The 26,021-nt window shown below is 37.4% G+C and overlaps 4 protein-coding genes across 13 annotated transcripts in view; 3 read left to right on the forward strand and 1 right to left on the reverse strand.

The window, feature by feature from the left end:
- The window catches only part of LOC122575757 (protein unc-80 homolog), a 27,617-nt gene extending 17,219 nt beyond the window's left edge, over positions 1-10,398 (reverse strand). For 2 of the 4 annotated variants that reach the window (XM_043745128.1, XM_043745126.1), the window contains exons 1-17: positions 6,589-6,726; positions 6,409-6,493; positions 6,188-6,290; positions 5,795-5,843; positions 4,569-4,595; positions 3,809-3,829; positions 3,508-3,653; positions 3,269-3,416; positions 2,969-3,200; positions 2,781-2,866; positions 2,635-2,718; positions 2,512-2,562; positions 2,247-2,377; positions 1,921-2,175; positions 1,679-1,854; positions 1,446-1,609; positions 1,233-1,375 (exon numbers count right to left, since the gene is read on the reverse strand). In XM_043745128.1, coding sequence (XP_043601063.1) covers positions 1,233-1,375; positions 1,446-1,609; positions 1,679-1,854; positions 1,921-2,175; positions 2,247-2,377; positions 2,512-2,562; positions 2,635-2,718; positions 2,781-2,866; positions 2,969-3,200; positions 3,269-3,416; positions 3,508-3,653; positions 3,809-3,829; positions 4,569-4,595; positions 5,795-5,843; positions 6,188-6,273 — 1,799 coding nt within the window. In that variant the 5' untranslated portion in view covers positions 6,274-6,290; positions 6,409-6,493; positions 6,589-6,726. Of the gene's footprint in view, positions 1-1,232; positions 1,376-1,445; positions 1,610-1,678; positions 1,855-1,920; positions 2,176-2,246; positions 2,378-2,511; positions 2,563-2,634; positions 2,719-2,780; positions 2,867-2,968; positions 3,201-3,268; positions 3,417-3,507; positions 3,654-3,808; positions 3,830-4,568; positions 4,596-5,794; positions 5,844-6,187; positions 6,291-6,408; positions 6,494-6,588; positions 6,727-7,475 lie in introns of those variants that run through there. The other 2 variants (XM_043745125.1, XM_043745124.1) reach the window with 1 other exon arrangement.
- LOC122575760 lies at positions 3,840-12,607 on the forward strand. Of its 5 annotated transcripts, XM_043745146.1 has the most exons (4): positions 3,840-4,271; positions 4,523-4,657; positions 11,298-11,509; positions 11,615-12,607. In XM_043745146.1, exons 3-4 carry the CDS (start codon positions 11,363-11,365, stop codon positions 12,296-12,298), a joined length of 831 nt encoding a protein of 276 aa, XP_043601081.1. In that variant the 5' UTR covers positions 3,840-4,271; positions 4,523-4,657; positions 11,298-11,362; the 3' UTR covers positions 12,299-12,607. The 5 variants fall into 5 exon arrangements, with proteins under 5 accessions (XP_043601081.1, XP_043601080.1, XP_043601083.1 ...); XM_043745145.1 differs by having other exon boundaries at positions 3,840-4,649; XM_043745148.1 differs by lacking the exons at positions 3,840-4,271; positions 4,523-4,657 and adding an exon at positions 6,701-6,820.
- A 286-nt stretch (positions 12,608-12,893) lies between these two features.
- Positions 12,894-17,004, forward strand: LOC122575764 (myosin light chain alkali). Of its 3 annotated transcripts, XM_043745153.1 has the most exons (6): positions 12,894-13,026; positions 13,359-13,386; positions 14,352-14,660; positions 14,864-14,950; positions 15,335-15,402; positions 16,343-17,004. In XM_043745153.1, exons 1-5 carry the CDS (start codon positions 13,024-13,026, stop codon positions 15,364-15,366), a joined length of 459 nt encoding a protein of 152 aa, XP_043601088.1. In that variant the 5' UTR covers positions 12,894-13,023; the 3' UTR covers positions 15,367-15,402; positions 16,343-17,004. The 3 variants fall into 3 exon arrangements, with proteins under 3 accessions (XP_043601088.1, XP_043601087.1, XP_043601089.1); XM_043745152.1 differs by lacking the exon at positions 15,335-15,402; XM_043745154.1 differs by lacking the exons at positions 12,894-13,026; positions 13,359-13,386; positions 15,335-15,402 and adding an exon at positions 13,959-14,080.
- Positions 17,005-17,325: 321 nt separating this feature from the next.
- LOC122575758 (microtubule-associated protein tau) overlaps positions 17,326-26,021 on the forward strand; it is a 34,706-nt gene continuing 26,010 nt past the window's right edge. The window contains exon 1 of the mRNA XM_043745130.1: positions 17,326-17,936. Coding sequence (XP_043601065.1) covers positions 17,913-17,936 — 24 coding nt within the window. The 5' untranslated portion in view covers positions 17,326-17,912. The remainder of the gene's footprint in view (positions 17,937-26,021) is intronic.

Raw genomic sequence — 26,021 nt, forward strand, 5'->3', positions numbered from 1 at the left:
GGTGAAAAGGCGAACGAGAGAGAGAAGAGAGAGACACACAGAGAAACACATTACGCATAAGTTTTAACCAAGGACTTATCAAATTATGCAGAATGAACAAAACTGTGTTACGAATGAAAGTAGGCAAACTCTTTATACGGGTAAAAATCGAAGTTTCGTAAAGTCTCTTCTTTCCACTGAATTTTTTAATATCCTGCATAATGATTTTTCGATTTGTACCGTCATGAAGAATCTGCGTATTCATTAGAATAACATAGTTTTGGGATTATCTATAAGAATTTAGGTATAGCTGAAAAATAATTGTCAGTGTTGGGTAAAAGATGAACTTTTCTTTCTGAAATCTATGACTTGAAATAGCTGCTGAAACGCAAATTAAGAAAGGATGCATTTACAACTTTCTAAGGAAATGTTTTAATCGAAAATCTTATTGGAAATTAGAAAAAGAGATGGCTGAGAATTAAATCTCAAAGTACGCTTGGAAGATGAAATATTATATAACGATAATATCTATATCGACAATAATAATAAATATAAAATTAATAAACTGCTAATTTATTCTAATTCTATTATGATTTATGATCGTGCTGGCAATAATTGCAAGAAATAATGAAAATGAGCGTAATACGTTACTTCGCCTACAAATATTAAAAACTATTGTAAATAAACGATAAAACTGGCATCTATCTGAAATATCAATGTCTATATCGATAAATTAATGCTTCTACTGTAGATCTACGAGTCGGATAAATATATGATAGATAAGTAAAATGTGTCTAAACAGTGAACTTTTAGCAACTAGCTGAAAGATAGATGCCATTTTTGTGTGGAATTGATATTAAAAGTCAATATGTACACGATATGCTACCCAACACTGATTATAATCTACGTTCAAAGAGAACAATTTTTTATCTAAAAAATGCTTGTTCCTTGTAGCATAAGACAGTTGTTGAATTTGACTGCTTAAATTACTGACAACATAACTAAAAGTCCATACGTACGCACACACATATAATTTACTTTAGGTAGAAAGTTGAAATTAATTAAAAACGCTAGGAGGAACATTCGCAAGAAATTTAAAACTGCAATATTATGCTATAAAATATGAAATTGAATATCGGCGTACGTGAGTACGAATGAACAGGAAGAAAAACTTATAGTCAAAGAGAAGAAGTTTTTGTAAAACTGAATATTTCGATATATGTTTAGTTTTACTTGCAACCGGTACTGCGTACCTTAAACTTGGCATGCTTTTTCCTTTTATTAAATTCGTTGGATGTTTCATACGATCAATGTCCTTCGCTTCAAAGATTTTCGACGCTGCCGAAGTAGGTCTTGTTAAATTATCATCCCCCGTGTCGAGGCTTCTATGGCTGTCCTGGAAATAAGATCGATCGCTATTATTGTCCTAGGTAGTCCACGATTGAGAATTTCGTTTAATTTATTACCTGATCGAATAGCATTTTCGAATCATCTTGACCAATTTTCTCAAGCGCTTTTTCAGATTTCGATAGCAATTTTGTCTCGACAAATGCTTTGAGGTCAGCCATTTTCATTCTTTTCTTTGATTTCTCGCTGGCTCGTCTTGTATGACTTGTATCGCCATCGTGACCTGTGATAGGTGAAACAGAAGCACAAGGTTCGATGTTTCAGAAGAGAGCTAAGAAATATTTCCATGTACCAGTTAACAAGGTGACGTCTCGAACTTCTGGCACTTCCATAAAATCCTTCGATACATCTTTCTTTTTGCTTTCCGGACTTTGATAAATCGACACTTCTATCTTAGGTATGGGTAAAGAATTACTACGGCGACGCGGCATCTGTTGTACTGATGTTTCTTCGTTCATCATACGTAATCTGTATAGACAATTTCTTCATATAATGTAATTCTAAATATGCAAATACGCTTCGGTAAATAATTACCTATAGTATAAAAATTGTAGAGCCCAATATACACCTTCTTCCTGCCATTGAGGAACAAAAAGGCACCTAAGCACAGCTACATCGAGGAAAGTAGCGGCTCGAACGTCTCCATCGATGGCAGCACAACTGCTTGTTAACCCTACGCCACTTGAATCGGTAGGACCTCGTTGCTGCACAGAACCTTTCATTTTCGACGTGTCTTGCGCTTCTTTTTCTGTTTTGTGAGGCTGATCCTCTTTTTCTTTCTCCGTATCTCTAAAATATGAATCCTCTATTACGTCATACCGTAGTGAAACTTCAATGATAATTTATAAAAATTGTCTAACCCTGCGATCGTTGATCTCTCCTGGTATTGTCTGCAAGTATCCAATGCCGAAATTGCCGTAACCTGTTCTATCGTTAACTTTGAGAAACCAGTTGCCCTGCCCATAGCTACATGAAAAATACTGGCTTCTCCCTGAAATAATAATGCACGAACCGTGTATTTTGACATCGTTACTACTATAAATTTTCAATGACAGAGGACTAATATTAGTATGTCCGAATAATTAGCATTTTTACCGAAATAATAGTATTCGAAATCTTCCTTACCCCGTCTAGCGCTTTCTCCGATTCGCTGAGGGACGGTAATCTGAAGATCACCTGATACGTTCATTCTATTATTTTATCGATCAAAGTGAAATTGAGAGGAAGCTGCTTATTCTAGATACTCACTACGTGTTCATCCTCGGCACCGGAGCTCTCCTCGGGGATTGTTTCTGGAAAGACAGTGTCCTTTGGCGACGATACCCAAATGTTCTGAAAATAATACGAATCATAATTATCATAATTTTGATTCTAAAACAATGTTTCATACTTACATCATCGTTCGACTGTTTCGTTGAAGCCTTGTCTGCACTTTGATCAGAAAACGCACTAACAGATTGACTCGGTGGACTTTCCACATCTAAGAAATATTTTCAATAATATATATTATTAATATATATCATTATAATATATATCATTATGTATCGTGGCATGCGAAATACTATAAAATAGATTCGCTCACTTCCTCCGACAAACACATCATCTGACATTTGATGTTGCTTGTAATACTTGAAAGAACGACTCCATAGAGCCTGTGGTTTAATTCGACAGTGGGTAGTGAAGCAAGGTGTATCTGGGTGACGACATTCGTACATAGCCGACCATATTTTCAAACCATTTTCCAAACGTAAATTTGCTTTAAAGTCGATATCTTTCAGATGATTACACAGCGGTGCGAAAAGATAGACGAACAGCTGTAAGAAGAGAAAATATGAGAAACCATTAAATTATTATTTTCTTTCATCCAATGCAAATCACTTACGCTCATGGTAGGTATAGAAAATAAATAGTAAAAGGGATTTCCTGGGTCGGCGTCTGTCTCGGCACATTCTTCGGCAGCGTCGAGAAGTATCCAATGCAGAATGTAAAGAAGAGTTGTTTCCATGGCTCCGAGAGTTTGAAAATCCTTCCTTTACGATTAATCAAAACGATTCTCGTCAAACGGAATGCAAAAGCTGGATAAAATTGTTGAAAAAGAAAGCATAAAGGTAGGCGACTCACCTATTGTGCAAGAGATTGGCCGTGGCATGGAGAATGTAGGGAAGGGCGGTTTGGATCAAACGCCATCGTGGCACAGTGCCCAGTATCAGGCTCAAAGAGGGTGTTAAATCATTGTGAAGATTCTGAACTAACACCTTCTCCAGAGACTATCAACGAAGGATTTAAAAGTCGTTTAGAAAACTTGATGGTCTGGATATTGAGTAATTAAATTACAGAAGACGTAATAAGAGGATATTTAAGAAGAGTCAAAATTTAATATCTTCAATGGAAAGTATTCTAGTGAAATACTACTTATACCAACCGTACAAGCTTCCTTGGTCTCCTACATATGCATTAAGAAACACACGATCATGATTAATAGCTTATTCCTCCGAACACATTGCAAAGAAGTTTGAAAAGTCGTAAAACAATGAGAAGAATGAATAAGACGAAAAGAATACAACAAGCAAAGTAGATGATGCAAATTAAAAATTGTACGTCATTGCATCGCACAAGTAACAAAATTATATGTGTGTCATTCAGAAAAGTCAGTGCTTACAGTTTCCCAAGAGGGGTATCTTTTCTACTATGCAAACCCACTACTCATCACTGAACGCGTGTTACTGAGAAAATATAAAAATTTCACGGCAATCGAAAATTAAAATTTTCATATGAAAACGCCTTGACAAAAATAACGAAGCGTATCAGCTTACGATGTGCCAATTAGTTTATTAATTTGAGACTACGTCCACTGGATTTTGATAGCAACCGCAGGCGTAAGGAAGGTAATGTTACAACATATACAATATATAGTTTGAAGTTGAGCTAGAAAATAATGTACGCAACGATGTATAACAGAGATAATTGGACTAAATATTGAAAAAGGTATTTGGTATTGCAAATAAAGCAGACATTCGTATTTATAGTAAAGAGACATGCGATAAAAGAATAAATACATAGTACAGTTTTTATAAATAGTGAATTCTCTCTAGTAATCGAACCAGAATAATTAGAGAGTACATAATTGCACAAATAGGTTGGCAAACATGGGAGCAGGCAGGTATCAGGCTTAGCGAACTTACATGATGGCCTGGCGCGTGTTGACAGAACTGCAGGTGACACGTGGAGGCGGCAGCGTGGAGGAGGTTACATTGTTAGTGCAGGTAATCGGGTAGGTATTGGAAAACAAAAGGCTGACAGGATATGGTTGATAAGGATTTTGCACAGCATGAAATCCTGCGATATTCTTCCATAACTTCAATTTCATATTTATATATTTTTTCTTTGTAATTATTTATTTAATCTATAATATCAAAGTTTCGGATTCCATGAGTGCAAAAAAGCTCGAATAAAATCTCTCGGGCAACATAGCGCAAATTAGTTATTTAGATTACAGTTAATAATTGTTTCTCCGTTTAAAATATTCTGCAGCAAGTCGGTACGAGTTTATTTATTTCGCGTGTAATTCTTGCATTTGATTATATAAATATTTTAAATTGCAAAGAGATACATGATAAAGACAGCGAATATAAAAGTTTTATTAATATAATGAATATTCATGTAAGAAATTCTCCTTTTGTTATTAATCTCAAGTTAAAGGTTTCCGTATAACGAGTCAGATATAAAAAGCGATTTCATTCGTTTGAATATATTATTATTCATATATTTATTATCGGGATAGATTTGTAATGGTAATCTCATAGAACGTATTTTCTGGCTGTCTGAACTCTGATTAGCACGACTCTAGAAATATACTAACCTTCATATTAACTTTGTATTTGCAAAATTACATTGGAATTAAGAAAAAAGAATTCAAATTTGTTAAATTTTCACCTTCTCTGTACACACAAGGCAAACCTCTAACAAAAAGCACAACAAATTTATCGAGGACAATCACGAAAGCAAAAATTCGGATAAAACAACGTTTCGTTTCCCCCTTTGGTAGTGGAGCAAAAGCATATCTACAAGTTGAAAGTTCTTTCATTCGAATCTGTGTGGACGAATATGTCTGAAACATCGTGTCTCGTGTCCTAAGACATTGTAATCGTACGAATCATATAAAATTTCTTGGAATTTCTTGCTTAAAAATTAATTCGCAAACAAAATTCGTAAACGTCGTAATTCTTTTGTAATGTTCATTTTATACACACATGCATACACACACGCATACATACACACGCGCGCGCACATACACACATACACACACACATTCGCTGGCATATATATATACCCGTTTATATCGTTTGATTTCTTCAACAACCTCATTTATAGAAAGGACATGTATAAAAGTGAAGGTATGAATTTTTACCGTGCAAGATGCTTCGTGAAGCTTGCCAAGTTTCGCACGTATGAATGGCCTGTAATATGCAAATTATAGTATATTGTATTTATTAAATATACGATATAGCGTACTATACGTTGCGAATGAATGACAAAAATTAACAACTCTGGCGCAAATAAGAATATACGATCTGCTTAATACTTCACGTCTTTACATAATTTTTACGTGCTACGCAATAATTTAAACGATGCATTGCTCGTTAAAATGTTCCGACTTATCAAAACGCATTTTAACTACGTATCATTTCCAAGAAATATCGGACATCGTTCGTTAGTGCTATTGAGATTTATTAATTTCTTTCGAACGAGAGAAAGTTCATCATCGATAAATTAGATCGATTTGCGTAGAAGAATATTGTACCTCAATTGTCGCCAAAGGAACATCTGAACTGGAATGGGCAAAGCCTGTTCCTGTACATTCCCATCGACGGACCGACGTTTATGCATGTTTTCAGTGAAAACGTCTAAAATCATTTGAACACTTGCGTTACACAGAGAAGCAATGGAAGGAAAAAGAAATCTATCGGGTATTCGATAGAGAGTAATCAATCTACCATAGGATCTGAACACCACGTGTCTCACCTGACAATAGCAAATATCCTTCCGTTCACTTCCTAGCGACATCAGCCGGTCTTTTTGTGTTACGTTAAACGCACTTAGGCTCACCCTGTCATCCCATAAATCAATTTCTCTCTGAATATCGCAACGATCTATTTTTCATCCATTCGGACGTGGAACGTTGCTACGTAGATACCTACTTACGTTTGCGGTCGAGGGCAATGGGGGAGGTGAAATCGAACGAGAACGAGAACAATTTCGTGGAAGAAGTAGATCACGCACTACGCACGTTCTCTCGAAAATTCAAGGAGTGCATTCCCGATACGTCGCGATCATTGGACGTCGCCACGGATGTAAAGAAGAGCAGCACCGTGCAAGGACAGGATCACGTGCCATACGGCCTAGTGACACAGTTGCATCGTTCTCTCGTTAGCAGGTATGCACTCGCCGAAAGGTGGATGCACCACCACGGCAGGATCGTGAGTAACTGAAAGACACGGTGGATGTAATGCTGTTGGAAAGGATGAGAATGCGCGCGCTACTCTTGGAAAATCCAATGCGCCGGTCGTTCCATCGATCAGCCCAGGAATCTGCTTGCTGGACCACCCCTACTTTACCAGGGGCGACCCACCCTTTCCACACGGTTCCCCTACCAACCCATTTACACACCTAGCCCACCTTGCATCAACCGAATCTTTCACTTTGGCATCAACCGATCTAGCTTATTCGGTACGCTACGCCTAAAACCGACTTCGTGCCAATCTGTTACAAGCATTATGCGTCTTGAAACATTACTGTTTCTTCGAATTTTAGGGGCTCTAACGCTAAGAAAATAGAGCACGCGAGTCGTTTAATTTCTTATATTTCAAATTTTATTCAGGGACGTCAAGAGTTTGGCAGAAATTTATAAAAAGTAGAGTTACGGAAATTGTATGCGAAAAAGAAGAAAAATAAAGTACGAAAGAAACGGCGAGGGAAATGTGAAGGAGATGGTAATCGGATTACGTAGAAGCGAAATTGAAAGCATGCAAGACTGCTTATTCAGCTTGATTAGAGGCTACTTCAATATCACAAACGTCATCATTTCGAACTTTAATAACTTCACTGGCTCTCTTAAGGGTGTCAAGCTGCTCTTTCTCCGTGGATAGTAGCTGCCTCCTACTGAGACACCTCTCGACGTCTGCGAGTGTTATGTCCATCTCGAACACGATCTCGTTGCTGCACTTTCTTCTTTCGTGCTTCGCCTCTTCGAAGGGAGTGGAGGTGATCTCTATACATATTTCCGCGCTGCCGTCGTCTTCGTCGGTTATTCTTTTCACTTTACTGTTAATGATTTTGCAAATATCGCGCCAAACATTTCTTTTGTTAGGATGTAAGTCTTCGACAAATCGTTGAAAGCTTTGCCAATCCATCTCTTCTGTACTTTCGAGAATTTTCCGATAAAGCAACAATATGTCCTTCATATTGTTTGTGTACCTTTTATCGTCGTGTATCAGATTTCTTAACGATGATTCGTTGTAAATGATTCGCCGGGTAATACTCGGAGGTATATTAGGAAATAAACTATTTCCAAAAGAACCTGAAGATTTGCTACTTCCACATAACTCTTTGGATTTCATGGATTTTATGGACTTGAGACTTTTAATGGAATCGAATAAGTGCTTCGTAAAGCGTTTCTCGCTTCCCTGTACGTCAATATGTTTTGATGTATTTATTTTATCTTTTATCGAGTCTCTACTATTCCACAGCTTGAAACTACCACTGATTATATTTGATATAGTCCGTTTATCCGGATGACGGTGTTTGGTTTTATTCTTCGACGATGATTTGTACGTTTTCTTCGCACTATAATCTTCTGGATTATGTTGTCCATCGATAGACGTCTCTGTACAGTAAACTGATTTTTCATTGGCCCAGAATGCACGAGGTTCTACGTTTAACACAATCGTAGAAGGTTTCGAAGTATTCGAGTTTTTATACGTTTCATCTTGAATACAATTAGCACTTTGGGGAACTTTTACCCATTCACGTATCATGTTCTCAGCAGACGAGGAACTAACAACTGTAGTATTACTTTCATTAGCCTGTACCAACATACGAGATGCTGTAATACAATTTTCCAACGAATCATCTTCTATTAAACACGTTAGACTTCTAAACTGTTTCGTATTTCTAATAGGATCGACGCGTTTGGGATGTTTTAAATGCTTTTGAGAATCGGTGCAGGCGATTCTTCGGCTTCTCTCGCTATTTCTCTCGATCATATTCGATGCCATCAATTTGTCGAGTATTAAAAATTCTGAATTTAAACACGGATCGTAATTCCGTGCATTGTGTAAAACGAAACTGCGCCTATCGATAGGTTGTCTAGAATGTACGTACGTTCTCTCGTCTAATTGCGAAACCAATTCTTTCTTCCTTCTCTCTATTGATTCGGGACAGTCTCGTGCCAAGTACGTCACTTCATTAGCAGACGAAGTTATGTCGTTCATGACGTTGTTTGGTTGGTTCTGTTTACTCTCTGTGCTTTGTCTGCTATTTAAAGATGTATAATTTCGCGATACCGAGTCATCAATACGGGATTTCAGAGGTTCATACAGAATGTCTCTTAAAACCTTCTCATTACACTCGTTGAAATTTAGCTGATGTTTGCCCGACGTTTGCCAATCGTCCAGCTTATTTCTCGGTATGGACTTTTCTTTATAGTCTACGGGATTGAAATATCTACCGTACAAAGAATTATTTGTAAAGTCGGCAGTGATATCGTTTTTAATTTTATCTCTTTCCTCGAAGTTAGAGTTAGCTTCTGCTTGTAATTGATTTTCAGTCGTTGCCTTAACGATCTTTTTGATAGCCGATGGCTTTTCTATTTGCGAGTTTTTAACGCGATCGTGTAACTCCGTTTTACTTGTTTCTAATATTCTAGCGTTTATCGCGTTACGAGCAGAACGTGTTTCTTGAATCGTGTTATCGTGTTCGCGTTCAGCTACCATAGTTTCGATGCGTTGAGGAGCATTTATGTGGAAATTATTTTCCCCTTTCACAGTTGGACTTACCTCCCTCGAGCCATAAATTTTTCCATTATCTACTTGCTCTTTGCAAGTCGAACGATTTTCATTCTTTTGCATACTGCGGTATTTTTCAACGCGTTTCGTCCTTTCTTCCTTCTTAGGATTGATTCTCCTTATTTGTCGATAGGTTGTCGGGCCATCGTCGCCACTGCTGGCTACGTCTGAAAACATTTGCGTACTTAAAAAGTAGGAGGTGTTGGGCGGCGATGTTCGCGATTCGACAGAAATATTTGGTGGTTTAGTGCAACTTATCACCCCGCAATGTTCGCAGATTTTCATTGACGGATCGTTCGACAGAATTTCCGCCAACGTTTCGTTGCTACATCGGCGTATCAAAGATTGTAGCTTGACTATGATATCGCGAAATCGAGACGTGGATGATGAAGAATTTTTAGCAGACGATTCTTCCAACGAGTTGCAAATTTTGTAGATAGCACCCAATTCGATTAACGGGCCAACATGATCTATGTCTTTGCAAACGTGATCATTCATTTTGCCAAAAACTTTGTTTATCGATTTCTCCATATCGGAATTACACGCGTAATATCTTAAGAGCAAGTCGATATCGAATGGTCTGTCCGCGTTTCTAAACGAATCTACCCTTTGTTTGGAAGATGGGAAGCTTCTGATGTTTGACTTCAAGTTCGTGGAATATGGAATGTTCCTTTGCATGTACGAATTATTATTTTGAACGTACTTTAAACTATCGCATTCGCGAATTGTGCTCAGAGTTTTTATGGAATATTTGTGAGCAGCGTCGAAAGTTGGAGTTTCCGCAACAGGTTCGAAGATTCGTACTTCTATGTACTTATTTTGATCCATCTTTTATGGACACGTTCGTTTTTCGATACTAGCGGGTTGTGGTGTTATCGCTACTTTCGCTTGTAAAAGATTGCTATATCCCTTTTACGTTATAGTTAATAATACAATCCATTTTATGACATTCATTGCATGCAAATTTGACAAAGATTCAGTACAATATGTACGAATTTTCCTTTAAAACGTTTCATAAGCGAGTGTTTATTTATTTTTTTAGTACTTTAATCCGATTCAGTTCGAGGTTTAGGTTACATCGGCGATTCTATTGTAATACAAACAGCGTTTTAAAATTTTAAAGATCGAGTCTATTGATAGATGATTAATATTCACTTATACATTTAATTTAATGAAACACTTAATAAATAAAAAAAGATCATTCTATAAATTAAGCGGGCAACACATTGCTTTTTTTCGTGCTAAACTGAAAATAAACGTTCAACGTCTTCTGACATTTTCCGGAACACGTGCAAACATTTGATAAGTTCACTTTAGGGTGTCGGCAACCCTATACAAATTTCGTACTTGATTCATCTTTGAACTTATTATTGATCGATTTACCAAATAAACTTTGAACAAATAGAGAGTAAATTTTAAAAGTAAAAATAAACGTACACCGCACCTAGTAAAATTCAAGTGCATACATATTTGCCATGCGTGTAGAAAATCTGACGATCATTTCCGACAGCTACGATTTCAGTTCTCTGTCGAGTTGATAATGCCTCAAATTATGGTCGAAGCCTTTGCAAGAAGTTTAATCGACAAGATAATGTTGGAAGCTTTTGACGTGGTTGATACAAATGATCGTAAGCAGTTATCGTCTTATACAGGCAGTATTTGATTAAATCTTATTTTATCCAAAATATAGACACGATATGCGAAATGTTACATACGTTATGTTTCAGTAATTGCTTTCCTTTTTGTGCTAGAGTAAACGTGCTTAACTTGTAGCTCATTATTTTGATTATTAGCAATTTTAATTGCTAATTTTAACAAATTGAAATTATCGAACAATGATGTTGTCAGAAAAATTACAAACGCTGGATCATCAACAAGAATCTGCTGGCAATCAATCGCAGATCGCACGAACAATGCTACAAATACAAGATCGTTTGAGCATAGATCGCAACGAAACGGAAACCACAGAATTAATAGAAAAGATGGTGCTTGGTTTACGTAATCTGCAAATCGGAGATTCCACTTCCGTGCCCTACCACATATCCAAATTAGAAAAACAGGTAAATAGAGATAGCATTGTGAAAAGTGCAAATAATTTTTGGGTTGGCGATAAGAAACTAATTATTCTCTAAGTGGTTCTTTCTAACGTTCGATTCATTAAACAGGTAAAACACGTTGTACGCAACATCGAAAATGTTTCGCACGCAGCAGAGCCGACCAATTTTGCGGAAATGCGCACGACTCAGGGTCAGGGTGATGTGCATCAAATAGTGCACGACGCTGTTATCGAAACCACAACAGATCCAACGTGCACTCGTCTGGAGAAGGAACTTGAAAACTCGAACGAAGCGACCAGGGTATCTATCAATTTACTTTACCAAATGATCGAGGAACTTGAAACGAAAATGGAAGAATCCGAGCAAAGGAAAGAAGATGTATCGGAAACTGTTAACAAAGAAAAGATCGAGGTTTGGGAGGAAAGGGAAGAACAGTTTATAAGAAGCATCGAAAGTATCGATGATCCTGATCAGAATAACATCGATTTTATACCCGAGAACGACGTTAGGGGCAACGTATGTGATTTTGCGTACGAAGAAATTACATCTTCGTTCGTCGCATCTTCAACGCCTTTCACGAAGAATGCCTCATTGGAGGACGTAACAATCGAGGAAATTGCGTCCTCGGCCCTATCTGATCAGGAGGAAGGTCGTTCGTTGGAGGATGAAACGTGCAGTAAAACGAAGAAAATGACTCACAATGAAACACAATCGGAAGAACAGAAGAGAAAGGGTATTTTAAGTAGAACGCGGAAATTATTGCGAACCATTTTTGGCCGTCGGAAGAAATGAGTCAAACGTCGGCTCGGCGTTCAAATTCTTTCCTCGACGGAGTTATGGAACGATCGGATGTACAACATCTAAATATCCACTTGTAAACCTAGTTTTTAAGAGAGAAATGCGCTGGTTGTTCGCGTCGAGTTGATAAAAATAACTCCCTAGTTTAGCCATCAGCTGGTCACGCGTCCGGTGTAGTCTACGTACGCCAAGCTCTTACGAAGTTATACGAGACGTGAAATAAATTCCACGCGTTCCTAGGAACACCGTGCAGGAAAATATGTATCTTAAAAATTTTATACAATACAGTAACTTTTTTGGTAATCGCATGTATCTTTGATTTATCGAACGATTGCTTGACGTAAGAGGCGAAGATCGGTGATATTAAGGGCGCGATGGGTATACGAGATCGAAGGCCGTCCAGTGTGTATTTTTGTTTGTCGCATGTACTCTGCGTTGCAGATCCGGCAGCCATGACATACGAACGGTATCACCGAAAACCATTTATCGTAACAAGGAAGCACAGCTTCTAAACCGCGTTGTCTCTCGAACTGTTTTTGGACCGCAGCGTTGCCAATACCCTCTTCGTCCGAACCGAGCTTTTCGAGCTGGCTCTCCTTGTAATTCGCGCGATCACTGCGCCATCTACAGAAATAAAATAAATAAATTTGGTAACACCGGATACCACTTCTGGTTCACGCTCCGTTCGATTAACATCTAGCAGTACCAGACACATTACAATGGTAAGCTCTTGATTTTCTCTTCCAAGTTTCGATATATATAAATAAAATTTTATCCATAAATCCGTCGTTTAATTTAGTTTCTACTCTTTCTTAGTATTTTTAAAGCTTCTTTTGACACTTTTAAAGGATATATGTTTTTAATTATTTAATAATTTAGTTATGTCGTTACTGAGAATTCCTTTAAGAGAAACTTTGCTACGATATATTTTATATCGATAGATTTCCCTTTAAAATGTTTTGTATTTTGATATAATTTTTATAAATAATAACGATAATAAATAGTATAGCGTGATAACTTGTGAATATTTAATGATATTTCTTTTGCATTACAGGCAGACCTCAGTGCAAAGGACGTCGAAAGTGAGTAAATCATATGGAAAATACTTTGTTTTTGTGTACGTGTTTGACCTTGCCTGTGCAATAGAAATAATAGACAGGATTTTAAGGGATAACAAACAACCAACTGTACGATACATTTTAAACTAACAGTGAACTATCGAGTGAATACCGCGAGTAATTTCATGTGCGAGGAAGCTCAGGAAAAAGTGAGGGAAATTCTCTGCGAAGGGTAATTTAAAGATCGAAGAAAAATGTGTTTATGACACGGTTTTTCCAAGAATATAAAATATTGTCGTAGATTGAAGAACACGATATTCCTCGTTAAACAAGTTACGCGATAATCGATTGCTCACCACAATATATATTATATTTAAAACGCGTTAAACTTATGGCTGCAAGGGAAACGGCACGTTTAAAATTCGTTTGAATTATTTCGCAATTATGTTTGGCATTCACGGTAGGGGTTCTAAGCGTAAGTAGTAAGACGGTAACTTGATGTACCGCGTGAAAAATATTACGTAATCGTTAGTATTCGGTAAAACGGAGGTGTAATCACCCCGAACGGGAAGCGCCATTTCAAAAATAGTTAGTACCGTGTTCTTATATGGCTCGGCGGGGGTAATCTGACCCACTACTACTTGCACCAGTAGGTTCTTGAATCGGTCGCCGGGTGGGAGCCGCTCAGTCTCAAAATAGAACAATATTTTTGAACCAGGTACGCACGAACAGCCACGCTTCAGCTGATATTAACCCAGATTTCACTTAGCATATACCTACGTTCTTAATTTAAAATCGACATTGACATTTTTTTAAGCAAAATATTTTTTTCCAATAACTACCACCCTGACAAGTAAGCCTATCTATCGCTCTTTAAATATCAAAAAGTCCTATAATCCATGAAAACGAATTTTAAAATGGACACTCGGAAGAACGACCATGAGCGATACGTAATAAGATTTTCTTCGTTTCCTTTCTTTATCAAACAGAGGCAGAATTTGCCTTTTCCATTTACGATGCCGATGGCTCGATGACTCTCGATGCCGTCAACCTTGGTGACGTACTTCGGGCCCTCAACCTGAATCCTACAAACGCCAGCATAGAGAAACTTGGAGGAACGAAAAAGAAGGGCGAGAAGATGCTGAAGCTCGACGAATTCTTGCCGATCTACAGCCAGTGCAAAAAGGACAAGGATCAGGGATGCTACGAAGATTTTCTCGAATGTTTGAAGCTATACGATAAACAGGAAAATGGAACTATGATGGCTGCTGAACTTTCACACACACTGCTTGCGCTCGGTATTACAATCATATCCTATATTTCATCATCGTCGATTAGAGAGAAATGTTACTCGTAGGCGTATGCAAATAGTTTAAAATCTGTATATTTTTAATGATATCAAGGAAGTTAGTAACGCGAATAGAAGTTTCAAAGTATTTTACCGCTTTTCCGATCTATAACAAACACAAATTCTATACACATATTTTGTATAACCTTTTAGGTGAGAAATTAACGGACGCGGAAGTAGAAGAGGTACTGAAGGATTGTATGGACCCAGAAGATGACGAAGGTTTCATCCCCTATGACCGTAAGTATCGATTCATTACAATGAAATATATGCATCTCGCGAAATAGAAGTTGAAAAGAAGCGTGTTTTATACGAGCTGCATCAGTGAGTCACATTAATGTAGAGCATCGCTAGATTAAAGAAGAGCAGCAGCGAACAATAAAATATGCGTTTGTTTAGCGGTTCGTTCTACCAGTAGACGTTAATATTACAGTAGAAAGTTTAAAAAAAAGATTGTCCCCTTTGTATTTTCCCATTGTACAGTGTTCAGTAGCTTAGTCCTGTAGAGTAATTTTATATAGCTGCCCAAAATGTCCAGGAAGTCAGAGGAATCGAACGATCGTTCGGGCCCCATTTCTTGTTTTCCCTACCGTTTAACATTTCCACGTGTTTTGTGTTCTACAGCATTCTTGAAGAAGATGATGGTGCTATTGTAAACAAACCGGATGTCAGTATCACAAATTTCGCCTTTCGTAAGTACACCCTGTGGCATAACGTACATCTCCATGAGTTTTCTGTCTTTCCTCCTTAATTCTTTCGTTTCTTCTTTGCCTCTTTTCACCTATGTATTAACACAATTTTCTGCCTCCTGTTTGACTACGCACATGTCACATTTTATAGGACGCAACGAATCTACGTGGCAGGGATGCTGAAATCGATAACCTGCTTCTCGTACAGCAACACGTACAAAAGCTTAAGATGTATTCATGCACGAGATCCGTGACTCAAGACACTCAGTAGTGTCGTTGGCGTGGATTTCAGAAAACGATGCTCAACCTTAATCGTTTCCTCAAGTTCTCGTCGATTACAGGAAGACGGTTTCGAACTATATTTGACTATCGTACTCTAATTTGTCATACTATTTTCTACTATCTTACGTGTCTAAAACATTAGATATGCACAGATAGATGTACATTCTAGGTAAATTAGATATACATAGAACGATCTATACGTTTGATATTTATTCGTGTCACGGATTTCTGTGTATCAAAAGAAAGCACTGTTTCAATCATGCCGTCTCGTTTCGACAACATATAACTCTGTTATTAATTATCTACGCTACTTCTATCAATGAAGGCGTTCATTTATTATTTAAGTTACAGGAGCTTTCTATTAATATTAATGAACAACGAGAGATTCACAAGTGTATATATAAATCATCGCAATGTATCCGGGAAATGTTACGTGCCCACAGGACTTTTCGAGCTTGGAAAATTGACACAAAAATTACAAAACGCGATATAGCACTTTCTGTGGCATCATGATTTTGCACATGAAATGATTCTAATACTTGTTGTATATTTTAAATGGCTCATATATGTGTATTCGGCACCAAGTTTGATCGACATAGCGGTACACTAGATCCGTATATTCTTTAGAACAAGATATTAATATCGATTGTTTTGTTTCTAGCGTTCCTTCGTAGATTGTGCGAGAAAGACAGCGAATGAAGTGGCAACGCGGCAACCATTATGCGGTATCCATCCATCGGTGAACTTCGCGTCAACGAGGAACATGTTCATTCTTCATACTTATCGTCTTACTCATCCCCTGTTAAAAAATCTTCTGGCGCTTAGGCGCTCCACGCTTCTCGTAATTCTGCACAGAACGGCGAAATACAATTCGAATCAACCTTATCGTTATTAGGATCTTTTGTAAAAAATGAAAAGAAAGAACAGGATAAAATAAAAGCTTTTAATATGAAATAAATTCATCAAAGGGAAAGATGACATGAAATACCAATCACATGTGTTTGATTTGGTTGAATGTAACGTTGTATAAGGTATATGTATTTATAATAAGAACGATGTATAATAATCTTAATATATGCATACTAACGCTGAAACAAACCGAACGAAGAGATCGGTGTTATTTTACTTCTTATCGTATTAATTTAATAAACTATGCCCTTCGTAGAACGAGGAGCGCCAAAAGTTTCACGCCGTTGACAGTCTTCCAGGGAAGTTTGAAAAGTATTTGCCGATTTGTACATCTACGTTATATTTTCACATGTTCGGATGATATAATTATAATGTAAATAAAATCATAAAAACATGTTTTGTACAAATCCAAAACGTCTATGTTTTTATATAAATTATAGATATCGTTAAATTATCGGATTATCATTCGATTATTATTGAAAAATCATCAAATTGGCAGACAGCAAGTCATTCTATCTAGTACTGATATAATTTTATTTTATTCCGAAAATTTCTTGAACTTTGTCCAACAATTCCTACCACGTGCTCTACATCCTACCTATTTGAAAATATTTTTAATAACTTTCATAATCATCTAAAAATATCTATAATAACTTTAGTCACTTATTTCTACTACTATCTTTTTTAGTTAAAATATAACATTGATTTTGAACAAAAACAAATTTGCGGGGAACGGAGAAACCGTAGATTTCAAGTTTCTGTACATTTTTAACCATGCGATGAACAATTTAAAAATTGAATCGATAATTTGTTAACTGAATTGAACCATGAGTGAGAAACATTGTTTTCGGTGGTGAAAGAACGAAGGGTTGCGGTCTATTTGGCGGAAGGGTGAGTGCGCGATACTTGAATCGCATTCGCTGTCTGTTCGCTACGCGACACGGAGCACCTGAGAATCGTACGAACGACAAGAGGTTCGTAAACGCTCGGCGATTTCCGATGGTGAGGCGTGGGGCCTTCGGGTGATCCCGGAAGGCCGGCGGTCGAGCCAGTCAGTTCAAACGCGTCGCAAGTGTCGCGCGTTCCTCAACTTTCATCGCATCTCATTGAATCGCGCATCTCCTCCCGTTGTTTCTCGAGCGATTCCCGCCGCGACGCGCGTATAACGGCGTGACGAGCAGTGCGTGGAAGTCGACCACTGCGAATACCAAGAATTCTCGCCTAACCCTAAAGAGAACGACCCTCAGTATCGTTGACCGAGAAGATGACGGATGTACAAGTGAATTCGAACAACGACGACACCGCCAGCAACTTGCAGCAGAATGACGACGTCATGCAGCGAACAGGTTGGTGTTCATTATGCGCGCGATTCTCTATGTAACGCTATTTTCATGAGCCAGCTCGAACGCCGGAACACGATGAAGATCATTGGTGGAACATCAGTTTCGCCATCTTGTTGAATATATACAGTGTCAGAAAATCACATTCTCTTCCATAATATTTTTAACCTGATTCACTATACACATATTCATTAGTATTACTACTACTACTATTGTTAAAAGATTCGATTCATCCGAGAAGGTTTCGTTCATTCAAGAATATGTTTTATCTACTTTATGTTAAAAGGGATGTTTATTTTTCATTGGTTAGGGGTGTCAGTTTATGGATTATTTCAAGGGATTTGAACGATAAAGGGAAACGGGTCGCAGCGGACATGTTTACTCCAGAATTCTTTTTGTTATAGAATGACACGCGATTATTATTGCTTTATGGTACAATTTGCCAGATTGATCGATCGTGTTAAAGTGCCGAAAATATACTCGGTTAATTATTCTAACGTATCCAAGTGCAAAAAATATTCCAAGGAACTTCTGTAACAAGGTAATAACTGAGATTTAGATAAATCCAAAGGCAACGATAATATAACATATCTATTGGTTAAAAGATAATAAACTCTTGTTATGATAAAGTCTGTAATATTAAAACAAAATGTTTGGCTGTGATCAATATAAAAGCATGGATTAGGATGGATAGGTTATCTTTTTTCTCGGTTTAATAAAATCTGATGCTTCGTTTTACTAGAAATCCTACAAGGGCATCGTTGATTTTCTCGATTATATCTACACATAGCGTTGTCTCTATCAACTATATCTGTAATACTAATCGCAGAATTAAGAGACACTCCAACATGCACATGTTTACTGTTGAAGACTGTACAGTGGCCTCGGTGTCCGGGGGCATTAGACTCAAAGCGATGAGAAAACCCGACACATAATATTGAATCGTAAGACTGGGAAGTCTTTTAGATGCTGATTAATTTAATGCAGCGTGTTGTCAGGCGCCCATGCATAATTAATTGTACATCTTGTGCTCGATTTACGGGAATCAAGATATAATCGTGGTCTACCATTGTTGTTGGTTGTGCAAAGTCTGTGCGAAGTCTATGCGAAGTCGCTTTAAGAGGAAACAGACAACAAGGGGAAGTCTTTCAGCATATTATTTCAGAATGAAAATGTTTTGAAAATCATATAACGAGAGTTTAAAGTCGCGTATCGAGGTAAATGTTCCTGTTAGATTCGAAGTAATAATGAAACGCTGATTATTAATATCTACATACAAAATTGGCAATGAGAAATGAAAAGTTTGTCATCGTGAGGTTCTCTTAATGGATCTTGAAATGAATGTACATCACGCGAATGTCACATTGCCATTCAACTCACTAAGTTAATTCGGGAAATTGTCATGACTGTGACTATTGCAAATTACTAATTTAAGCATCGTTGCATCACCATCATCAACAGGGCGAAAAAATCCACTCAGAGGAAGGCTATATCGTGTGTCAATTAGGAAATTGCCGAACGTCAATGAAATAACGATGTTTCGTGGGTGTATAATTGTGGAATTAACCGGGCTCACCTTCGATGATCAGCTTGAAACCTTAATCGAATGACCCTCTCTTGGTGTTCAAATGGAGTCGAACTGGCATCCGCAATTTGTTCCGCACTTCCGGAGAACTTGCAATACGAAGAGAGCCCTACGGTTATCCCGACTGTTATTTCCAATGTCTGCGTACACAATGTTCACACATCCGTTATACATCCGTTGTACTACAACAAACCGATTATTTTTCACGAATATATCAACATTATTGCCATAGTCATTTCGAACATCCAATAATATAAAAAAGGAAAAAATTGCCGGAACGTATGGAGTAAAAATGTTTAAATCACGTTCGATGCGAATTAAACTTCTAAAGGAAAGAAAAGAACTTATTAACAGGTCTACAAGCGTTTAGACAATTTTTTTACGTTGTTAGCACGCAGTTTCTTACAAACAATATATACAGGTATATAGATTTTCTCGAATAAACCTCTACAAACGATCAGACTAAAATGAATGGTTTGTTAAGTTTTACGCGCATGACTAATACGCGAGTACCTATCGTTACGCGAATGCTTATCGTTACACGAGTAGGGGGCCAAGGTCCTTCTCGTTACCCATGTCCCGCTTTACGCCCTGCCGTGCATCGTAATTATTAGAACGATTTGCATCGTACTCTCCACTGACGAATGTTTATGCAAGAATATTATCCGTATCGATCCTAGTCATCTTTTTCTTAATTAACGTGCTTCATAAATATATTACAAATGTACGAAGAATACAACTTTGCTTCGGTAATGAAATGGAATAAAATCTGCAATTCTTAAGCAAATTGTGCTCAATGTCTGGAGCGCGTAATTGACAATTTCTTGCATTTTCAATATCGCAACAATGGTTTCCTCCAGATTTAAATGCTCTAGAAGACGTATCAGATGATACCACCTGCATGCATCCCAGTAAACTGACAACAACACGTTCTTGTATATACAACTTTTAAGTCTTTAATCTTTAAGTAGAGCTAACTGTGTGAGCAAACAACAAAGTTCGCACTTTATTAATCTCGACCAACAAGTCGTTAAATAACGACTGAAATTTCATCCATTCCAAGAAGCTTTGATTTCATATAAAAACAGTAATATCAAGTTTGCGATAAATACTATTCAAAAAATTTCTTTCTTGGAAAAAGAACAGGATCTTTCGAAACGTAAATACAGGCTCAAACCTATCCTCTTAGAGACACACGCGCGAAACGATGAAACTTAATGGGCTATTAATCAAAGAGCCAGAAATAATAAAAAAAAAAAAAAGAAATAATGTAACATCAGCCTTTTGCCTGTCTCTAATATCAATTTATGTGTTACTTTCAAAAAGACATTCCGTTTTAGCATCGGATTTGCCGAATACTCCGCGCGATATTTTTGACGCAGAACCCTCGGTTTCCATAGCTTGCAACCTTTAAAGTATTTTAGAAAATAGGAAAGGAGAAAAAATGTTACAAAGGCCAATAAAAAATCAATTGTATCCTTGTTGTTTGTTACCCTTGATCTCGGCGAGATATAGGCACAGGTATATCGAGTTACGAAACTGTACAAGTTGCCGATGAAAATATCGGACCAACTACTATATTGTATAGTATATAGTGTATAGTACATAATGTCCCGCACGAAATATTGACCAAACTCTCCGGGTGAAACGCAACCACCTGCAATTTCGTGTAATTTCATCGTGTTTGCACGTGATTAGCCGCGTTTAACTTATTAACGAGAGCAATTTCTCCGTGACCTATCGTTTAGATTTATTGAAAGTCAATGGACGATCCATTGAGAGTAGAGTTCACTGACCGGCAAAGTTCTTTGAATCTACCGACGATGAATACTCGGAAAAATGGGAGAAGCCCTCGACCCCGTCTCGTTCAAGACGCACCTACACAGCATCCGTGATTATCTACCCACTTCCAAAGCTTCGGAGGGGCTTCCTTCCTATGGAGGGTCGTGCAAGCTAAAGGCATGTCGAGGCGAACTCTAATGAGCCACGCTCTGATGATTTGAGTGCAATATTAAATTTGTCCCTTTGTTACCTTTTCCTTGGATGATAATAAGCGTTAAAGCGTACCGGAAATTCGCTATAATTCCCAATAATTCGTTTCGATATTTATCGAAGAGTCGCGTGGTATACGAAACACGGTGAAGTTTCACTGGCATCGCCGCTACACGATTATCGTGATTACGTTGAACAGGTTTGAATTAAATTCAAAAATTTATATAGAAGTTTAGGCAATTTTGCGAAATTTAAATTCAACATTAGAATCATATCTATTCTTAGAAACGGTGGTTACGCCAACTCACCATTATGTAATAATTTGCGATACCTATGTGTCTCTCGCAGCACGCTGCACTACGGCCTTGATCACATCTTTTCTCGATTCATTAAATTCTTAGGTAGCTTATCTGTAATATCGACCAATGATCGATATTTATTTAAAATTCTAACTCGGCTATATATTTAAGCCACGAAAGAAATTTAAAAAAAAAAATGTTGGACATTGTTTAAAACATTTTTCTTCTGGAACCATACGTATATCCTTATCGACTTCTAGCGAAAACCCGTATCGGATTAACAAGTATCGGGTTTGCAACACGACAATTAACATCGTTATATGGTAACACGAACAGACAGCAGCATTTCGTTTGACTTGGTGGGGTTCGTTTGTAACATTAGCATTCTGCGCTTTTTCTACAATCTCTCGCCAAATTGGTAATGCAACCTAAAGAGTAAAATTTCCTTAGAATTTGGCAATAAGGGAAAGCGATAGAGATTTGTATATTTCCTACTCTAACTCGTTACTTGCCAATTCGCCGATATTATCGACAATATTATTTTGCAAGATCGAGTTCGACGACACCCGCCACAATGAATCGGGCGTAGCACATATCCCGTTTTTGGTCACAGGACGTTGCGTTCGCGCGAACATCTCGTAACACTTATCTCCGCGTCGATCTCATGTCTAAAAGTGCAACGCACTTAATCTACATAAGCCAGACGATGCAAGTGGACACGGATTTCCTTAAACGAAAGTGTGGACGGCGTGTTTGGTATCAATTTATCGTGTCGAAGCCGCATTCGGACAGGCGCCCCTTCACCGATTTGTTCCGCTTTCCGTTAAAGGCTACACCGCGAGCTGTAAACATGTCCTCGAAACGATTAAACCCGTAACCAATGGGGGCCACCAATTCAAAGATACATACGTACCCACACCCGTGCACCTGACATGTCGTTTTTACTTGTCCTGTGCAACAACCGCATACCAATAACGCCTCGATTCTGACATACCGGTGATTACGTCAGCTTTATAATTGTATCACGCAACGCAATCGGTTTTGTCGCGCAATATTGATAAACCAGTTAAGAATAAATACTCGTTTGATATGCACCGAATGGACCGTGATGGAAGAAATAGGTTTGTTTATCTTTCGATCTCCAAGGAGAACAGGCGCCACGATTGTTTTAAAGTCGCCTTTCGATTCACCGATAGTATAGCTTAATTGTCAGCCCATAACATAATATGAGCCAGTTTTCCTCAGTTATATGTAAATTGAGTTTATATATTATATTCAGCGTTTACTGCCTCCTTCGTAGATTAATTTATTTTAAGTATATTTTATTCTCTATGTACGTAATTCTTATAAGTGTTACATAAAGATAAGTGTTATCAGTAAATGTGTGCTGACAAGTAATAACAAAATGAGTTCTAGATTTAACTCACATTCGGCTAAAATTTTAAAGCTGTTATACGGTATATTTACTTTTCTCCGTTTTCTTTTTTTTTTTTTTTCTTTTTTTTGGTAATACAATTCACTGGATAAATGTTTTGCGATTAGCATTTTATCGAAAGCGTTGGATTAATAAAGAAGATATTTCTTCGTAAGCAGTAAACAATTCATTTTATTGGAAGTAAATTGCCAATTATTCTTCGTCTGTCCCACGTCACGAGTAATTTATGAATTTAAGTCCTTTGCTTGCGTATGGTCATTAACGTATAATTCTCATCGTTGAAGTTCTAAAATGACATGTGAGGTGGACTAACTTTGCATATGATAATCGATGATGTCACATCTCGAGAATGACCAGGATTATTCACGAACGAATCTATGATTGCCCGAGTTCCTTAACACGAACTAGACGTATGCATAATTTCATATAACATACTTGAAAAGTGGATGACCTTTAACGTCACAATTATCGAGAATTTTTGATTCTCCAGAAACATATCCGCGCGCACGAAAAAATTTATATATATTTTATTGCTATGCCGAATTGTTGTGCGGAATATAATCCCAATTAGATAATGATAAAACGAACGGTACGGTCTTCTAAATATAAACGTAAAAATAGCAGATCTACTTGCTTCCAGACCTCCCATTTATCTAGGTGCTATTTTTTTCTCGAATTCTTTGGTGGCTTTAAAAAAATCATAGTTTACGGGAATCTATTCCTACTACTACCCCATTCTTATATCTTTATTTTATTTTCGACTATCTATTCGGACCGACGTAGTTTAGGTTTCCCTGCATTCCTGGAAAAGTAACAAAATAATGTCTTTTACCATGAAGAATTGAACATTGATAATTTTTTAGAATTTGTGATAAAACAATAGAACGTTTCACTGTTAGTGCATAAAAGAAGTTAATGAAAGTGGGTTATTGATATTTCTTTCAACCGAGAACAAACTTCTATCACATTCGAGCGAATGTACCGTTCCCGTGTCTCGCGTAAAGCAGGAAGGGGCTGCGCGTACTCGTACAAAGGCAGAGTAAAGGGCGAGGGGTTGTGGTGAAAGAGGGGGAGAAGCAGAAGAGAGGGTTTGTACGAGCGCCAGACAGCAGAATCGATAATAAAACGACGCGACGTCGCACAGCATCCAAGCCCCACTAGGATGGAAGCATTTTCTTTAAACGTTTAGGATTTCTCCACTTTCGTAAAGAATAAACGTACTTAGATACAGATTGTCCGTGTATCGTTGTTCTACCAAAAATCTCTGTAAAAATTGTTATTTATCTTATAAACTGTATATGTATATAGAGAAATACTTGCAAAGGAAATACTTTTATAAATTAAATTGTAACAAGACGAATATCACAAATTTGTTTAGCTACCGTAGCTTATTCGTTTCTCAAATCACTCTGTTTTCCATCATGCTCCCAACCACAACTCGGTTGAACATTCGCAAGTCAGTTGACTTACGTTTATTTGATCGAATCAATACAGATCTAACGAAATTAGTTTGAATAATTAATATCGTTATTATTAATTTTAATAATGGTGCATTTAGTATACAAATAAATTAATAACCAATACATTAGTTCAAAAAGGTATTAGTAGACTCGCTTTGTTTTAATATTTCTGTTTACCAAAGTGACACGTTAGTAAGAATATTCAAGTCGCGAAATATAGATAGAGTTCTACTAGTTGGAAGCGAAAGGCGAAGAAGCAAAAAGAATTAATAAGCGCCAGCTAACGAGTGATGCAGCTGGTGACGCGAACAATAGGAGAAAAAGCACAAATTTGCATATGTCCCTAAAGCCTAAAAGGATTGTAAACCAACAATAGAAGAAGAAAAAGCAAACGGTGGAAAAAATTGTAGACAGGAAACTACAGATTCTGATTAGAAATAAGCGAGTCACGCTTTGTTACAAATATTTATTCAATGCTGAAATGGGGAGAAATGCGAACATTTGAAGGATCGTTATAAATAATTCCATTCGCGGTGTCGAAAGCTATTTAATTACTTGTAACATCGTTTACGTGACACCGTTAATATCTTAATAAGATAACCGATCCTCTTTAAGTTACTTCATACGATTGATGGGCACACCCTTGTCAATTATCATTATAGTTCTCGATGTCGAGGCGTAACTGATTGTTGGAGTAAGATCGCCAATATGCTATATCGTCTTACCGGTAATTGTACGACGTGCGGCTAATGGACCAAATCGTTGTCTCGGACGTAGAATTATCCGTCGTTTAATGACCAAAAACTGGTTGCATCATTGGCATCCAGTAAAAAGGAGATCAAGATAGGTAAAAAAAGATCTTTCGCTGATTGAACAAATGAAATTCTCAAACGACTCGATGAAATTCCTTTTAATAGTTTCAATCTTTTGCTGTTTCAGTTTTCAATTTTGGCTGCAACCGAAGCTTCTTCGAATAGGAAAGTAAAGTTTTCTTCGTTTATTTTACTTCGGTTCGTCGCGTTTTAATCTTTCTTGTATACGTTCGAAATTATGTGACATTGTTGGATGATTATTGTTCTTACATTTCCGCATTAGTGGCTAGTTGAGCATTTTAAATACATAGTGCTCGACAAACTCTATTGGACCCTGGCGTTTAAGTCGAAGATACAATTGAAAAGGCATTAGATCGGTGGAATTTAGGCTACCTACGTAATTAGCAAAGATAACTTTTAAGTGTCGTGAATCGACCAACGCTGGGTATCTAAATGTAGATAACTCTCACGATGAAGAGGGGATAATAGAGGGAAAGAGAAAAAGAGA

This window comes from Bombus pyrosoma, linkage group LG15 (assembly GCF_014825855.1).
Source record: "Bombus pyrosoma isolate SC7728 linkage group LG15, ASM1482585v1, whole genome shotgun sequence".
Lineage (NCBI taxonomy): Eukaryota > Metazoa > Arthropoda > Insecta > Hymenoptera > Apidae > Bombus > Bombus pyrosoma.

What these genes read in the sequence shown, in the direction of transcription:
- LOC122575760 (XM_043745144.1), top strand. Translation starts at nt 10,990, where the DNA reads ATGCCTCAAATTATGGTCGAAGCCTTTGCAAGAAGTTTAATCGACAAG. An exon ending in CGTGGTTGATACAAATGATC is followed by an intron (nt 11,078 to 11,297) that starts GTAAGCAGTTAT and finishes TGATGTTGTCAG; the next exon opens with AAAAATTACAAACGCTGGAT. An exon ending in TATCCAAATTAGAAAAACAG is followed by an intron (nt 11,510 to 11,614) that starts GTAAATAGAGAT and finishes TTCATTAAACAG; the next exon opens with GTAAAACACGTTGTACGCAA.
- LOC122575764 (XM_043745152.1), top strand. An exon ending in CAGTGCAAAGGACGTCGAAA is followed by an intron (nt 13,387 to 14,351) that starts GTGAGTAAATCA and finishes TTTATCAAACAG; the next exon opens with AGGCAGAATTTGCCTTTTCC. An exon ending in ACACACACTGCTTGCGCTCG is followed by an intron (nt 14,661 to 14,863) that starts GTATTACAATCA and finishes ATAACCTTTTAG; the next exon opens with GTGAGAAATTAACGGACGCG.